Source organism: Falco punctatus (genome assembly GCF_963210335.1).
Source record: "Falco punctatus genome assembly, chromosome: 7".
Lineage (NCBI taxonomy): Eukaryota > Metazoa > Chordata > Aves > Falconiformes > Falconidae > Falco > Falco punctatus.
In genome coordinates, this window is record NC_137587.1 from 67,840,245 (window position 1) to 67,859,067 (window position 18,823).

Genomic DNA, 18,823 nt, shown 5'->3' on the forward strand with positions numbered 1-18,823 from the left:
ACAATCAGTCATGTTGCTTTGACTTGAAGCAGTTGGGGGAATATAGTAGTTGATAGAGATGATGTTCAAAACTGTTTCTTATGAGCAAGTGAATTCTAAAGGCAGAAAGGAGTGTTTGGAAATGTGGGAAATGCATTTTATTGCCTATAAAAAGAGATTAAGGACACTGAAGGCTCATTCTGCTCTAAAAAGCCTGGTTTTGAACTTGCACATATACACCAGGGTTGCTCAGTAACTTTAGAATAAAGATTGCCAAGTGTTCCGTGCTTAGAGCCATTTTTATTTCTTACATAAAAGCTTTTAGCCAGACTAATCTGGTCATGTTTGTGCAGCTCTACCCAATAAACTTTGGTGGACCTGACCTTGTTTATGCCTTTTCCCCAGCTCCTTATGCCATCAGCTGGCCTGGTCAGTTGACAAGCCTGCCTTTCCTTGGACTACCAGGAGGCTCAACACCCCTACCAGGGCACCTGGGATACAATGCATTGACAACACTGGCTGGTGCCATTCACAGAATTTTACTGTGCAACTGGTTGGTTCCCAGTTTGACCATTCTGTGGGGGATACCCATCCTCTTGTATCCTGGGAAATCTGTGGGCAGCTTCTGAAGACAGTCTCCATCTTAAGAAACCCTCCAGAAGTCTGGAAGATCTTGTGTTTTAACTGTGATCCCTGAGATGAGATCAAGATAGGTAACTTTGAATCTTACACCATATATACTTAGCAGTTTCTACACTATTGTGAAAGTTAATGCTATCAAATATGATAGCATCAAATATGATTATTCCCATTGAGCACACTGAATAGCTATTATCACAAACTACTGGTTTTACTGGGGTAATTTTTGGACAAACTAAAATATTTGAGAATCTGCCACCTCTGTTTTGCAAAGAAAGCCTGTAAAGATTGACAAGGATAAAGTTAAACTGCAGAATCTACCCTAGTTATACTAAAAGTTGAAATTTTAAAGGTGTCATTTTCAAGTAAGGTCTTAAATTGTGTATTCTTAATAATGATTCTTGGTGCATGTAGAGAGGTGCAGACACTTCCCCCTTTTGTGGAATGCTCTTCTCCCAAATGTTTGAAACTATTGGATTTTGAATGCCCAAGCTGAGTGGATGGTTGAAAATCCCAACCATGATATATAATAAATTACAGATGTTATAGATACTCCTGGGTGCAATGAAGAAAGTCATGGAAGTTTGCTTCTAAAAATCAATTTTAATTTATCTTTTCCTGCTGACAGCTTCATGCTAAGAGTTGGCCTCCATTTGATGTGAACACTGAGAAGCTGCTGCAGGCTACCACTGATTGGAATTTACTTCTATTAGTCTAATTGCATGCTCTACCATCATCTGTTTGCAATCACAAAAAGGAAGCTTCTGAAGCTTGGGAATGAGAGAAAATGAAGTGTCTTGACAACTACAAAACACTGAATGCTTTTGGAGGTTTTCCCATCACTGTGAGTACAAACAAAAAGGCACAGCTATTTTTTTTTCCATGTCCATCTTTACACTGCATCTATAACATAAATACATACAACAACTAGGAATAGTGATAATTAATGAAGGACCCCAAGCACTGTAAATTGATAATGAGTAAGAGTTCATGAATCTTTATGGAGGAGGTTGAGTTAGTTCATGATTGAATTAGTTGAATTAGGTCATTACTAAAATCATACAATTGTTCTTTCTATGGGTATTCAACTTAGCTTATGAAACATTAAAATTCAGTGCTTCTGGCTGTCCAGTTTAACTACTGGTTTTAAAACACATTCCTTGGGTATTTTTTTCTCTACACTAGAAGGTCTGATATTAGTCCTTTTCTCATGCAGCAGGGCAGACACAAACTGTAAGGAAGTGAACAGACAAAGCACCTTAATAACTAAAGACGCCAAGACTAGTTTTGCGTCAAGTCTAGAGGTTTAGGCTGCGGAGAAAGGTTGAGAGCCTTGCAGAGCATTTAGCTGAACTCCACCAAGAGGCAGCATTGTACAGCTCTGGAGGAGCCGCAGAGAGCCAGGCTGACCCTGGGCTTGCTTCACTAGTCCCTTCACCTGTGAAATGGTTGCAATGCTGATCACCCACTCTGCAGACCACATTGAAAAATGCTAGTGAGTAGTACCGTGCTGGGTACCCTGGATTTGGAAATCTGTTATTTATGGATGAACTACTAATACTAATTCAGTGGTAGGAATCTGTCTCTGCCTGGCCAGTAGATGTGGAGAAGAGCAGCGAAGAATGCAAAAGGTACCCTGCAGCTGTTAGTGGGACAGGAGTGTCAGGTCTGCGAGGGAAAGGAAGACTTTACTCACATGAGCACAACCTGTGAGAACTGCTTTCTAAACTACCAGGCTCTTTATTTTCTAGGTAAACTTTTAAACTTCATGGGGAAAGTGTGAAGATGAACTAAGATAATCTCAATTCTTGTACAGCTGGGGTGAACTCCTGTAGTGACAGTTGTTTGGTGGTGTGGCATGTATTAAGCTAGCAGCTTATTTATTAGAACAAAAAAACAGTAAAAAAAAAAAAAAAGCAATGGCTTTTATTTTTGCATTTTCAGGAATAAATTTCAGAGATGAGACCTTACTAGTACTTATTAGCAACTTCTACTCAAGCAGAATGCCAAGTGATGCCAACGGAGATTTAATGTATTTTTAAAGTGAAATATCTGCCCCAATGCTTTGCTGTATCATAGCCCCCTTATTGGGGACTGATCCAAAACTAAGCTGGCAGAAAGTCTAGCTAATTACAGCATGGTTTAGATGAGGTTCTGAGAGTATTTGTCACTTTGTGATGTAAGGGGTTAAAAATCCAGGAGCCTTTATTCAATTTTAGGCAGCAAAAAAGGGAATAATGGAAATAATTCACTGAAACATTACAATGAATCAGAGAATATATTTATTACTGTTCAAAAAAACCAAACCAACAACCCTGAGCTGAGATTTAATCCAAACTCAGAAAAGCGTGAGGAACTTTATAAGATTTCCATCTTAAACTTGACCAGATGTTGGCAGTAAGGTGATAATAATTTGTACTTTGTATCGTATCTGTGGCAACTGTTACATCACCATTATCCTGAGGCACGTAGGTGAAGCAACACTGACTTGTTTCCCTGTGTGTTAGTGAGCCTGTATGCATTCCTTTGACAGGCATTTTTGCACTGAGAGCGATTCAGTAAGCTCAGCTGAGAGCATCAGATGGCTAGTGGGTAGTCTCTCAATCAGGCTGAGGAGGTGGGTGCTCCTAAGCCGGGTTAAATACTGATTTCAGGCTTGTGAGTTTCTATGGATTCTGAGCTTTAGTGCTAATTTCTGCAAAAATGGAAAAATCAGCGAGCTTTCAGTCCAGCACCCTGAGTATGTCCACTTTCAGAGAGGAAACATAATTCATTGTGTCTTGCTACTGAACTCATTCCTCCTAAAGTTGCCCCTCTCTAAAACAGAACTGAAAATACAGTCTTCCTCAGAGACCTAACTGCAAAATGCCTCGTGATCCTCGTGCTAGAACAACAAAACAATTGCATCAATGTCTTTGAGGAAGGACTAATTTTTTTTCCCCTGCTGTGTTTATACAATACTTAATTAAGTGAAGTCCATGTCTGCAATGGAAGATTCTTGGTGCTTTTACAACTGATTTCTATTGAGCTGTAGGACTAATACTATTTAAAGAATATTGTTGGGTGGGAGGATGGACTTACAATCTAGACAGTAGCATCAACTTCTGTATGCATAAATTAGAGGCCTTGCCTTAAACTAGGAGGTGTTACAATGGAGTAACTTGCATTGTGAATTAAGCATGTCCTTGAAAATCCAGAGCAGAAGATAGGCTGGACAGTAGTAGTTTCAGTTAGGGATGATTTGTTTGGTTTTCTTAATCTTTTTAAACCTTAAAATACCTGTGAATTAAAGAAAAAAGCTATTCTAATTCTCAAGACTGTACAACCAATCCATGCAGGTTGTAGCAGCACCAGTGTTTCAGATAGCTGCATCCTAGAATAATAATGGTGGTATTTTTAAAGATGCTGCTAAGTGATACTTGAGATAATGTTTTTAACTTTCTTTTTAACTACATCAAGTCAAAAAAGAATCTTGGTTACAGTCAGTGCTGAAGTACTTGAATTTGAAATAATCCAAGCTGATTTAACACATTTTAAAAAAGAAGAGCTACATTCTTGACAAGAATCTTCCAGTCATGCCAAAAATACAAATTCCAAAATATATTTGTAATATTAATAATAACAATGCTAAAGCCTCCAGACATGCCAAATCTCCAGTCTTGCGGATATAAACTGTAATTATTGTGCATTTTTCTTTCAGCTGTCAGATCCTCTCCTCTGAAGAGAGTATCATTGAGGAACAGTTTTAAGACAAGCAATATGGACCAGAAGAATATAAAGAAATCCCTGATGGCTGTTGGAACAGTAAGTAATTTTTAAATTTTTATTTAATATTTCTAATATAAGCATTTTTTTCTTACGACTGTAATGTAAAACAAGCAGTATGACATAGAGAATCAACTTGATTTGTCTGAGAAGTTGTGCAGGTAGCATTGCAGACTTGGCATAAATGTGAAAATTATATTTCTCAAATGGGTTTCATACTGGTGGAAGAACTTGAGATAACGTTTCTTTCTACAGAGACAACATATCAAAACAAGAGTTACTTGGTTTGTACCTGAGATCCAAATCAAATGCATGGATATAAATTGTCTTGTTTGTGAGCAGAATGATTATGTAGTCTGTGAATCAGAGTTTATTTAAAACTCTGGTGGTGGTTGATTAACTGCTGAAAAAGAACATTAGTACTGTTGTGTTCCAACAAAAATCCTACGAACGTAAAGTTGCTTCAGTTTTTTTGCAATCAGATGTAACTACTTGTTTGGTTTTAGGTGTATATGCGTAATCACAAGCATATTTATTTCAAAATAAGGGCATGCAAACAGAGGCAGGGAGTATCTTTTTTTCTTTTAATTGGGAAATTTCAGTGGGAATCTTCCAAAATCAAGTCAGCTAGAAATAATTTCATTCTAGCTTTACTCTGTTACATTGCTTGGCTCCACACTAGGCCTTGCTTGTTGTTTGCCCAGTGGTCTTAGAAGGAGATGCTTTAAACCACAGAAAACAAGGTTTGCAAATGCTGTGGATGATCCTGAGAGGAAACAGATGGTTCCTTAAACACAGAACTCATGGCAGTGGGTTTTAGAGCTCTCTCTCAGAGAAACGGGGTTTTGTTACCACTGGTTTGCTAAAAACAAGAATATATTATACACTGTATTACATTCAGATGATCTCATACTAATCAAAGCAATCTTGTGGGACCTCTGATTCTGATTAAGCATTTGGGCTGAAGGGACTATGCTACCAACCTACATCATTGGCAGGGTTTTGTCATGAGACATTTGTTATGTTTTTGAAGCAAATATTTCTGTGATAAGTGTTATATTAAAACCCACAAGGATATGAATAATCCTGTTTTCAGTGAAGATTTTAAACTGCATGCTATAAATAAAACCAAGGCCACACATTGACTCAAAAAGGTAAAAAAAGAAATACTGAATAGCTCTGTTCATCCTGCCCACTAAATAGGGTGAGGCCATGGGGGAAAATATCTTTTAATTGTATCACACAGGAGAAGTGAATTAGGACTACACAAGGCGACCTTAATTCGGATGCTTCCAGCTCTTGATTCCTTGGCTTTTCAACCTTAGCATAGGTGGGTGGAGAGATTGTTATTATTTTTGTTTTGTCATCATGCAGCTAAGTTCCACTTCAAAGTACTTGGTGTTTTAAAATTTATTCTGCTAGAGCATTCCATTTACTTATTCTCAAATGCTAGTTTTTAAACTGAGCTGGGGTGACAAATTCTCCCTTAGAAGGATTACTTTACTCATTGTGAAGTGAGGCTTCTAGCTGCCATCTTCATTTCTTTCTGGTCATAATACTCCAGCCATCAGACAATAATCAGCAAGTCTCCTAAAATGAATAGGCGACCCAAGGAAAACTGAATAGCCTCCAAAGCAATTGTATCGAAGTGACATCAGCGCTCAGATATTTTCATCTTGGCTATTGCAACAACATTCAGTCAATAATGGGCAGTAGAGCCAGTACACGCTGACTCTCTTTATGGCTCCCCCACTGGGAACATGTCTCTGTAAGAGACCCGTAGAAAGTGGTAGGTCCAAAAACTGAACAACTTTGTTCCATATTGAAGGACTTGCCTTCAAAGTCCACGCAGCGCACTGTTGTCCTTCAGCCAGAGCTTGCTCAGTGAGCAAAGCCATGCTGAAATTCAGCCTTATGATCCTGTAAATTCTCTGAGCGTTAAGTTCTCTGACTGCTGGGCATCAGCCTGGACATCAGCCTTTATGGGTCTTACATACCTTTTAAGTGTTGTATGGCCAGCTACCACCTGAAAATCGTGCCTGACATTGCCACTGACACGTTCTGAGAAGCTGAAGAATATGTTCTGTCTGCTGTATTCAGTTTCTCAGCGTGGGATATTGTGATGATAATGTTGGTAACCACTTTAAAGGGCTGCCAGAGTTAGAGATTAAAAATTACCTTTAGCATCTTAGTATTTTAGCTCTTAAGTATTACTGGTAGTCCTCTAAGATCATTCATTCCTTTCACACCACCTTAAAGAATTCTGGCACTATAATCCCTACTTTACAAGTGGGAAGTAGATGCACTGGGCAGGATAAGAACTTGTTTTGTGCTTTCTTAGTGTAGCAGAGGTGGGATAGGAACAGGGGAATACATTGATGTTCTTGAGCTGGGATGGTTTAGCTCTCCTCTCCTGTATTATACCTTTTGGGGAGCAAGTAATTTTCCCAACCTCCCCCCACCTCCTCACTAATGTCTTTCCATGTAGAAATAATATTTGGAATCTGAGATTGTGCCTTCTGAAGTGGTTTCCATCTTGCTGTCCTCCTAAGAGAACATTAACCTTTTTTGAATGATCATGTTCAGCTACATATAATTTCCAATCCATAAAAAAACAAGTCCCCTTGTATTTATATACACTGCAGCAAAATGTACCTTTAAGGAGAAAACATTGCTTCACTGTGACTATCTGAATTTATTGGCTATTAGAAGTCTTATAGTGTGTGGCTCACATTTTAGAACTCTGATTTCAAGCTTAATGTGGTCAGGAAATATAAAAATACATTTATTTATGTCATCTACTAAAAATCTCAACCTATGTTACTGCTAGTCTAACCAAATCTGTGTTTATGTTGGAGATGAATGATTGGTTTGTAGCTGCCTGTGTTTCTAGCCAGGCTGAATGGAATGATTCTGCAGCAGAACTATGTGTGTATTTTTTTTTTTAACTTCTTTTTATTTACTGCATGTGGCAGCTATTTCCTTCCTCCCAGAACCCACTGCCCAGTTCTCAAGGGCAGTGCAGCTGTCTGACTCCTATCAAGCTGTGTACGTGGAGTGATGTGATTTATTGAATTGTTCAAGGTCATCAAAATTCAGGCAAATATTTCATTCCTACTGATACCTGTTCACTGTTGCAAGCTTGGATTTGATTTGCTTTTCCAAGTCTTTGGAGCCTGCACATCAGCTACTACTTTAACTGATATTTGCACAGGCGTTCCTTGTTATTAATCTTTAGGAAAATATCTTTGAATATAGTTTCTCCTCAGACATTTGATAACTAGATATTCACGCAGGATGTGAGATCCCAATCTATTCCTCTGGTAATAACTGGTTAGGAAGAAGTCAGAATAGCTGCCAAAGGAGAATAATTATCAGGCTTGAGACATTTTCTTAAACAACCATAGAATTATAGAATATCTCAAGTTGGAGGGGACCCATAAGGATCATCGAGTCGCACGAGCTTTTTAGGGTGTAATGTTCAGTGATCCTGAACAGCCACATGTCAGTGAAATGATCCTCTATAAGGTGTTTTCCACCTTGAAGACTATTTTTTGGGGGGTCTTTTTCTATTTAAAATATATTTTCTATATAAAAGACTATTATTTCTTGGGTCTTTTCCCAAAAAGGTGAATGAATCTGTATTATTTTCTATGTTCAGGACTGAATGGGCTGGAAGGAGTTCACTGCTTTTACACAACACAAAGCACAGGAAAGAGCTACTTTAAATCTGAGCAGACAGCGAGTCTGCCTACACCAACATGCCTCGTAGCTTTTTGTTTTCAAGCACTGTATGTATCTTTTTGGTGCTGTGTTCAGTTCAATTATTTAAATATATTAAATATATTAAATATATTATGATAATAATCACATGAATTTATTATTATATTTATATATTTGTAAATATTAATATATTTCTCTATTTATAAATATTGATATATTTATTAATATATTTATAATAATAAGTATATTGTTATAAATATATAAAAACATATTAATTTCTATCCCAATGGTAAGCTTACAGCATTTTGTTACCTGCCTGAGATGTGCTGAGCCATATGAAACCAAACTGACAGAAGCTGCTTCTGCCAAGAAGCAGGAAAGGTATCTCTATACCTGTTGTGTTCCACCAGCTTTCCTAAGCCATCCAGCAATTAATTGTAAGGACTTTGACTAAATTCACTTAAAATGCATCCACCCCTTGTTTATGCCTAGATTACTTTTTAGAGCACATTTTTCAGAGGTTGCAGGCAGCATACATATACTGGAGAGCACACCGAATCTGGTAGGCTCTCCAGGACAGGAGGGCAGTAACTGGACAATCTCCAGAGATCCCTTCTAACCTTTACCATTATGTAAGCTCCCAGTTTTACTGGTTAAGCTTAGCAGATTTACATGTGAGGATAAGGTGCTGTTTATCATCAGAGATCCATCCAAAGAAAAAAAGTTTTGGAAACAGACAAGCTTTGTATTTTCAGGTTCTGCTCTAAACTGAAAGATGAAAAATGATTCAGTGAATATAAATTAAACTAGGAAAAGACAGTGGGAAAGGACTCAGAGGAGCTCTGGGAAGCTTCCTGGAAAGAAAAATAGGGGTTAGAGTCTTTTACCACCACAGGTATAATATCTAATATCAGATCAAACGTTAAAGGAAGAAAGAAAAGTCATCTTCTCTAAAACACTAAAAAACTGACTTGCAATCTTTTTTGAACTGCAGGTGCCTAAAGCTTCCCAGTGGAGAGAGCTACATCTTGGTAGCAAATTGTAACCTTCTGACAATAGGCTTTTCTGTCTCAGTCATGTTTCACAGATCCTGCAGCAGCAGCCCTAGGCTCCAGCTGATTCTGTGAACCACAGGCTGGGAAGAACCGTCTTGCATGGTAAAGACCACAAACTTTTTTGCAACAGGCATAAAGAACTCTTGTATCATTTTTCCAGTCAAGGGTCCCTTGATAAACATTTTGCAGGAGGACATTTCTCTGTTGATCTAAAGTGACATACTGGAGTAAACCGCGACAGATGGGCTGCAGCAGCTTCCCTTCTGTTACCTTCTTTCACTTGAGCTTAATTTTTAGTTTTGGTACACTTGGACTGCTCCTGGGATGAAATAATACACACAGCAATCTCAGCTGACCTTTTATGTACTGTAAGAAACAGGTCTGACTCCCCTGAGCCATGAATGCAGAGGTTTTTTGATGTAATTTCCTGGAACAGGTACAGCTGAGACGCTTTCATCGCTGAGACCGGCTCTGCAACGGGCAAGCCCTCTTGGCATCAGCACACTTAACCTTTTTGTTCAGCAAATTTCCCATCCTGTGTAGGTGGACAATGAATACTAATATGATGCAAATGATTTCCTTTCAAATGTGAAGGCTCCTTGATTAAAAACACACTGCCCAGGAACTCTAGGTCTGTTCTATTCCCATGGAACAGAACACCCTTGTTGCCTTTGACTTTGGTGATTGCAGGATCAAGCTGTTAGTTTCAAATAGGTTGCAGGTAAAATTCTTTTCCTCTAAAACTGAGGGTGAATTACCAACTCAGTAAAGAAGGTGTAAACAATACAGAGCAAAAAATGCCAGGAAGATCTGGGGAAAAAAATCAGAGAAGGAAAAAAATAGTGTTAAATGTCTTGCTTGAGAGTCCAGAAGTTTGTCAGAAAATCAGAAGCCAAGGTTGGTGGAAGGTATCGTGGGACTTCTTTTGATATAAGCAGGAGGAGGTTGATGAAAAGCTAAATTACTACTATGCCTGAGAGAATGCTGGAATTTCCATGATATCTTGGGTTTGATAGACTCTGAAACGCAGTCTGGATCATGCAGCTACCTTCCTCATTACTGGGGAAGTTATACCTTGGGATTTTTCACCCAGTGAGGAAATGATGTTTTAAGTATCTTTATTTGGGTTTCCATCTCTCATTGACATTGCTTCTTCCTTCATATATAAAGACTCTTAAAACAACATTAATATGTGTTACAGAACTGAAAATAATATGGATGTACAGAGTTGGGTAGTTCCTTCATGAGGCTATTTTTAATTCATGTTAGCACTAGTTTAGTTAAAAAAACCCATACATATACATATATATCTATCTATCTCTACCAGATATCAGAACTCTGCTCATACTGCGGTTTTGGTATACTGTTCTCCTACTTTGTTTTTATTGAAAGATACTCTAAAATTATGGGAGAGCATTTCTCATTCTACTATTTTCTAATTAAGATTTTCTCATGAGTGCCATGACCCAGCAAGCAACCCTAACGCTCTAGTGGGCCCATAAATGCGTGTAAAGCTACCAGCCCATGTAGTCCTGTAGGCAGAGTTGGGGTCTAGGTGATTTTAAAGGAGCTGCTTTGTTTGCTGTAGGAATTAATCTATCTCTGGGGAAGAACTTCCAGTTTTTTTAACAGTGTGTATCAAGGTTAGTAGCTAAGTCTTTTATATTCTCAGCTCCTCATGCCAGCCCCTAAATGCATATCATGAAAAAAACCCACTCAAAAAACCAAACCAAAACCAGTTTGGATAGGCCTTGTTTATGGGTGTGCTTGAAAGAAAACCAGCCAGCAATAATGCCCACCAAGAAATTCCACATAGAAAAACGTGACAGTACTGTAATACAAGGCTTTAACACCAACAGAAATGGAGAGACTGTTGTTCTGAATGGGCTGTCTCTGGAGTATCCACTTTATGAAAGTTCTTTGACTTCTATAAGGATTTCTGTATAGGTTAGCTATAAAGTAGCCTAGGTCTCCTGGGCTCTTTTGCCTTGTCTTGCCACAGAAATCTCATCTAGCACCACTGGTTTGGGAAAGGAGCCATAAAGGAAAAAAAGAACAGGCTCCTTTTGTAGCTAATAACTTCCTTTAATTGGTAATTAAGCTGCCTGCTACTTATAAATGTCAATAAAGGTCAAAATATTTAGAAGCAGAATCATTTTAGTGGCTTCCCATTTCTCATTGCATAAGCTGCCTGCTCAGACCACACACACGCACATTTGAAGATGGTTAAGATTTCAGAGACCTAGTCTTCCCACCAAATTCTTATATAAAGCGGCCCAGAAGGGGACAGAGCAGCTTTAGTCAATAGGAGGAAGGATGTGAACCGAGTCTACTGGGTGAGCATTCCTCACATTTTGGAATACCACCGCAGGCGCTGGGGCTGAATCAGACAAGGGGCTGGCCAGATGGTGCACTCATTTACTCTTTAATTCAGGGAAAGGGGGTTGCATCTGATCCATGTGCAAAATGACTCAAGAAAAAACTGCCTGGTAACAGATTAAATACCAATTGCAGCTTGAAAATGAGCATTAGTGTAAATCCTGTTGTTTCTATTGAGCAGAGAAAAATAGAGGTTTCTCTTGGTTTTGCTTGCAGTCCCTGAGTTAACATGTACGAATAATTTTCACTGCATGAATTTGTTGATTTTGTGAGCAGATTCTTCACACTGAAATTAATCAGTTAACAAGGGGGCAAGCGAGGGGACATTTGGCTTTGAAGAGTGCAGAGAATGTATTCCCAGAGGGATCTTTAATCTTTTTATGGTGTTTTGTTTTTTAAAGTGTGTGTGTGTGTCTTGCAGGGGCTTGGCATTTTGGAAATTAGAGCAATAGACACTAGACTTTTACATTACACTTTTAGAATATGGACTCCTTTTAATGCTTTCCCAAAACATGTTCAAGAAACTCAACAGTCTAATTCACCATTCCATGAGCTTGCTGTAGAGGATGGAGCGTGGTTTTGTGTGTGCAAGTACGAATACATGTATATGTGAAAAAAACCTTACATTGATGTGAGGCACATCTAATTCCTGCCTCTTGCTATGCTGCATCTAGGACCATAGCTCAGTGACCCCCCTCTCCATGACCTCTAGTTCTGGTTGACATGAGACCTGTGTTCAGACAAGCCCAATCAGCAAACATGTTCCTCAGCAGTTGTAAAGGTTAGTTTCGCTTTCACAACAGATGTCCCAGTGTGGTCCCTTGCCCTCTCCTGTGATTGTGTGCCAAATGTCTTGCATGTGTCATGATCATCACCAGAGGGGAAGTGACAGTGTGAGTGGTTTAGTGAATGAGTTGTTGTCGTAGTCCCTGTGAAGATGTCAGCTGATTAACAGATCTCTGACCTTAGAAGAAAGCAAGAGATTTGAAGTCCTCTTTTGTATTTCAGTCCTTAGTGGCCAAGGACTTCATAAGGATTTTCCTTTTGCCTGCCTCTGACTAGTGGGAGGGCCATGCAGTGGTGCTTTGTGAATCTGGAGGTGGAGAAGTGACCAGATAGCTTGTCAAGTAGAGCTGGGAATGGGAAAGGGATGATCCTCTGGTCTTTCCTTCCTGCCAGACTGAATTGTGGATATTGGTGAGGGTGCAACATGCACCCATCTCAAGTTTACTCTTGGTAGCATCAGACTGATAGGTGGAAGACTGACCTGAAAATTTTCTGATGTCCTGCTGGCACATTCACCCTGTCTGGGAACTTCACATTTGATCCACCCGCCCCAGCTCGGCATAGCTATAATTAGAAGCAAACATTCCATGCAGTCTTGCGTGTAAATAATAATGCCAGCCAAGTTGGATCTCTTATGTTTTCTTGGGGCAGATATGCTTACTGGCTGTGCTGTGTGATGTGTGTTACTGGGTAACTCATAAAACATTGCTGTTTTTGCATATATACGTGCTTATGCCATAAAAACATCAAACCAGGGAAACACGAGGCAGTCATGCTATATGTGAATCTTGCTTCCTTGTTTGCTCTCTGTGTCAGTTGCAGATGTTTTCTGAAAAGATTTTAAGGAAATGGCTTTGAAGGGCAACATTACGTATCCGAGTGCTAGCTTTCAAAAGTCAAAAATGCTTTCCAAAGTCATGAGATTTTCTTAAAGACCGTAAGCTCAAAGTGGATAAGTATGCTTTCAAAATTTGTTGTTTGCCTTCTGTTTTTGAGCCATTAGACTGCTTTTACTGATTTTCTTCCAAACTTTAATTCTCTAATTGTGATGGCGAGAAGCTTCTTATTAAAAAACCTGAAGAAAGAGCACTCTGAAAATCAGTGTCATGACTTCAGAAGCTGCTCATTTGCTAGTAATAACATATAATTATCCCAGAAGAGCAATATAACCGTTGGACCATCATACCAGAAAAATAATACATATTTTTATATTGAAGACACAAACATGAATTAAATAGTATTTTGAGACTTTTATTCAACTGATACTTCATGTGTCATTTATATAGCTTTTCTACAGCAGGTCTAGATCCCAAGATCTCATGATGCAGTGTAGAGAGTCCTCCAAAAACATCTTTTTTTCTTGGAACTTCCTTCCACCCCTTTCCAGAGGTACAGTTTACAGTGTGGTCCCACAGACTGTTGCAGCAGCAAAAATGAAGGGGTGCTGAGCTTCAGCAGTGGAGTTAATGGTGCTTCCATCACCCCCAAAAATGCCTCCTGTAACTCTGCTGACAGGACGCAGAGATCTCAGCTGGCTGTTCTTCAGTTTCAGTTCATATTGCTTCACCTTTCATAAATTCACTCATAATTCGGGTGGGGGTGGTATTGTGTATGCATCCATCTTGTTAATAGCCAAATATATACAAAAGGAGACAAACAGTCAAGGAATTTAAACTTTCATTTTCATCTTACAGTTTCTATAATACAATTAGGGTTTTGTACTGAGCTTTCTCATAAAACTCTTCCACAGTAACAACACAGCTCTGCACCGAGCAGCCAGTGAGTGCTAGGCCACCAGACGCTACCAGGCAGTATTTCTGTCTGCGCCTCCCTGTCTGCCCCAATCCATCCCAGTGTCCCACATCATCTCAGCTAATAGAATTTGCAGATTATTGGAGGAGGACTAGAGGAACGGGAATGGTGACTTATTTCTTCGATCATGATCCTGTGTATCTTCATTGAGACTGAAGGAAAAAGCAAAAAGAGGGAGAGGAAAGGAATGCAGGCAGGATTGAAAAACAAGGTTAAAAAAACAAAGCAGAAAGAGGACAAAAGAAGGTAATTCCTAAGTGTAATTTCAGTACTGATAATTATTGCTTAAATATCTATATATTTTCCTGGGACATATGTAAGAGGCAGTGAATGAGTAGGGAGGAAGGTCTGTATAAAACTCCCATATCTACTGGATTTGTTTCTCCTATGTCTGGGCCTTCTAAGGTGGAAATCTGCCCTGTGTGCCCCACTGGCACAGAGTATCTAGCCCATCATCTCCTGGGCGCACGTTATACAACTGATCTGCATCAGACATCTGCACACAGGCTGCAGAGTTCATCTGTGAATGTCAGCGGTCGTTTGTGCAGAGTAATTGCTGTAACCAGGCCGTTGGGTATTTGGAAGCCCCTGGCAGTGGGCTTGAGCTTTCACATTCTGTCCAGTCAAAATCTGTAGCCACAAAGGAGGTAGCCTCTGTATTTTTCAAGACCTGTGGAAGCCGCACACATGCCAGAGTCGTGTCAGGATTGCTGCATAATGACATGCAGAGATCATAATGCCTGTTGTAGTGTTTGTCGTGGTATGTTCAAAGTAGTTCTTTTTTCTACTTAGTGCATCTACTCAATGCCTGTGCATCTTCTACCTGTACCAGGACAGTGAAGGATAATAAAAAACAAGTTAGATGAAGGTGGGAATCTCCTTCAGGTCTCGTCAGTGCTACTTGGCATCATACCTGTTATCTGTCCTTCTCCATTAAAGCAGTTTAGATGGGGACACCCCCAAAAGAGCTGGGATGCTCCAGGCTGCCCAGGAACCCCAGCAGTGGTAGCATGAGTTAGCCTCTTAGTCTGCCTGAGTCCATCTCCCTGTCTTGCTGCAAGTTTTTGTTTAGCTTAGGCTGTGGCAGGCGGTGTGGAAACACTTGTGATCACTCATTAGGAATTCTTTCCACAGTTCCTTTCTCTTCTAATTCACATAAATAGTAAATCACTGCTGTCAATTATGTAACCCTGCACATCAGCAGTGCAGCTGAGCTCTCGCATAACACTGAGCAGTGACAGCTACAGTCAACCAACAAATGGTGCCGCAGATTTTCCTATATGGTTTCCCAGCACTTGACTGTATGATTTAGATTCCTTAGCCTCTAAAGTACTCCACTGGGTGTCCTTTAATATTGCATTATATTACTCGTGATGCATAGTCGATTCCATTGCTTCCATTTACTTTAGCAATGATAAATGTCAGAAACTGTATGAGAAGTTTATAAATTTTAAGTGCTTTGTAGGCAACTGTTACCCAGAGAAATTTTCAAACTGTTTGTTACTGGTGAAGTGTAAGGCTTGTGGAAAAATTGCTTCCAGAAGCTTGGTTAATGAGTTTCAAAATAGGGTAAAATGCATGAATTCTTTATGACTGAGAAGTACTTTAGTGTCAGGATTTTCTCTTCTGTAGTAGTCCTCAATTATGCACAGTGAATATTTAAAAAGGGTTACAAGAATTTAGTAAAAAAACCCTGAACCCAAGAAACTTGCAACTCAGCTTTTCTCACTGTAATAGTCTCACAATGAGGTGTAAAGTTCCTAAACACTTTCTGTTCAGCTGCAGGAGCTAGGAGTGCTGCACTGGTGGGGTTTGAGCATCCTGGCCCAGACGATGTACGCATATGGAAAGTAACCGTTTAGGCAGTTGGAGTGAAACCATGCTTTGGTCAGGCTGGTGTTAATACAAGTCTGCATCACCCCAGTTACTTGTGTTCATAGTATCACAGTGTGGAGCGGGTTGGAGGCTGTTCGTTGTGGTCTGGCAGTGCTTTCCTCACCAGGAATGATTTGGCCAGCCTGTGTATTACTGGTCCCTCTGGCTATTTGTTGGCCACAGATTAGCCACACTGCAGGATGTAAATAGGTCTCCTGGCCTGCTGTCTCTTCTGCTGGAAGTGGTAAACAACAGCTAGTAAAGCAGGAGGACAAAGAAAATTGGGAAGGAGTTAAGGAAACTTTACTGGATACTATTGTCTCCGTTTCCCACAAACAGTGAGGTAAAGCATTCAGTGAGAGGAATACGAGATGTTGGCTTTACTACACAGAAGTGCTGAACCTTAGGGGATGGAATATTCTCTGCCTAGAGATGTTCATTCTTATTTAATCATCACAGGAGGGCCCACTCACGTCCTGCCTGCCTCAGAGAGAGCTCGCTGTCTATGACATTAGTCCTGAGGAAGCAGGGTTTGCCCGAGCCCACGTGGTGCCTGTTGGAGGGGTTCAACACCTACACTCAGGCATGTAATTTGGGCAGTTGTGCTCATCTATCAGTGTGGCTTAATTGCCTTTGGACCGAACTACTAGTGTAGGGTTAATTAATTTATCAGTTGCTCTGAAGTACCAGATGCAATTCCAGCTTGTCCGCAAAATGTGGAAGAGCTCCTGCACGTTGCTTTCTGAAGGTCCTGTAGCTGGATCTCTGTTGCAGAGGTAGCTCAGGCTGTCGATGCCCCTGCTGAGGTCGCCCAACTGGCATGGGAGTGCTCAGCACATCGCTGCAGCAGCGCAGGCTGATCAGATGAGCCCCTGCCGAGCTCTGCCAGCCACTTCTCCCGACCTGACCCTTCCTGCTCCCTGAACCAGGCGCTGAATTTCAGGCAACAGCCACCGCAAAGGACCCCCCGAGCTGCAGAAACGGGCAGCGTGAATTATCATGCAGCTGCTGCTACAGCAAAGATGATTTCTGGGAAGTCCAAAAGTTTCTCTCTGCAAACTCGTTTTAAGGGGATGGTGGGTGGCCCGAGGGAGCAGCGGGGGCTCTCTCCGATCTGCCTTTGGTGGGGGCCCCGCGGTAGGTGAAGCTGTGGGTTGATGCCGTTATTCCCCGCGGTCACTGCACTGCGGATGAGCAGCCGCCCTGCCCCGGGGGGGTGGGGGGAAGGTGCCTGGGGTGGGAGGAGGAAGGTGCCCGGGGGCAGATGCCCTGGTGGGGGGGAGGGTGCCCTGGGGGGGAGGAAGGTGCCTGGGGGGAGGAAGGTGCCCGGGGTAAGGTACCCCGGGGCAGGGGAGTGAAGGTGCCCCGGGGCGGGGGGGGGGGGGAAGGCACCTTGGGGGGGAGGAAGGTGCCTGGGGACAGGTGCTGAGGGGGTGGGGGGGAGGGGAGGAAGGGAAGGTGCCCCGGGGGGCTAAGGTGCCCGGGGGCTATAATGTACCCGGGGGCAGGTGCCCCGGCAGCCGCTGTCGCTGCCAGGAGCAGGCAGCGGCCGCACGATGGCAGCGCGGGGCCGCCGGGGGAAGCGGCTGCAGCCCCGGCACAGCACCGCCGGGCAGGGTAATCTTTAGCCTTGTGTTCTGCTGCTGCAAGCAGTCACTGCAGCAGGTCAGGGTTATTTTAAATTAGACTTTGACATTTTACTTTCCTGTGTTTTGTGGTTTCTCGTTTCCCTTCCCCCACAGCCCAGCCGATGTGGGGGTCTTGGGGGAGGTGGAAGCTTCCAAGTGGTAAAATATGACCTAACAAGAATATAACAGTTCGCAGAGACTCATTTGCTGCAAGACAAATTCAGATTGCAGGCTGGTAGGAATCCACACAGGGGCTGTGTGAAGCTCGAAAGTAAATACGCAATGAGGCGACGGGCTGCATTTGTTCTGGCCTTCAAAGCTGTGTCTGTGAAAGCATGTGGATGATAGGCAGTGTGGAAGACCTTTGGAAGTCTATAGCAAAAATAATGCATAACTGCTAATATCAGGTCCATATGGCATCTGGTATAGCTGCACAGAAATATTTATCTAGACTTTTTATTCCTTGCAAGCTATGCTTAGATTATATACATTGTCCCTATTGTGCGTTGTAGGGGATGGTCTCTTTCATATGCCAGCGTCTTATGGCTTTCATTTGTTCACAGACCTCCCACTAAGTGACTGCCGATTGAAAACCTTTTTACTTTCTTGCCAGGTTTAGCAAAAAGGGCTTGGTGTACTTAGTGCCTTTGATCTATCTAGGATGAACATTTTCATTGAAAGAGGTAGATGAGTCATTCTATATTTGACACGGAGCTATCTTGGAATACCTCTGGGTTTGCCTTTTCAAGCTCTTTTGTATTTTTTTGCATGTGGCTATAAATATTTTGCTCTGTGAGAAGCATGAACCTCCTTTTTGGAAATGAAAGAGCCCTATTCCAAATAGGAAAAACACACTTAGCTAAGGTTTGTGCAGTGCATATTTAGTGGTAGAAGGTGCTGTGTTGGCCCTGCCTTGCTTTTCAATACAATATCCTGCAGTGTGAAATGAATGGCTGTATTTAGAGGTATCTGGAAGTGATGACTGATGTTTGGAGAAGTTACAAGGCTTTTCCTTTTCCACATGAACTCTCCAACCTGGCATTTCCACAGCAGTGAAATACTTCTGGGGCTGAGATCATCTGATTATTATTTCCTGTGTCATGTGCTGAATTTATTATTTTGTTGAATATTACAGATATATTCTTAAGTTGCCTGAGTTTCGGATTTTTCGGCAAAGTTCAC

General features: G+C 41.2%; 1 protein-coding gene across 1 annotated transcript in view; it reads left to right on the forward strand.

The window, feature by feature from the left end:
* The first annotated feature begins 787 nt into the window (after positions 1–787).
* Positions 788–18,823, forward strand: part of LOC308067707 (uncharacterized protein) — a 78,749-nt gene continuing 60,713 nt past the window's right edge. The window contains exons 1-2 of the mRNA XM_080396991.1: positions 788–3,358; positions 4,319–4,422. Of these exons, the coding sequence (XP_080253117.1) occupies positions 3,322–3,358; positions 4,319–4,422 (141 nt within the window). The 5' untranslated portion in view covers positions 788–3,321. The remainder of the gene's footprint in view (positions 3,359–4,318; positions 4,423–18,823) is intronic.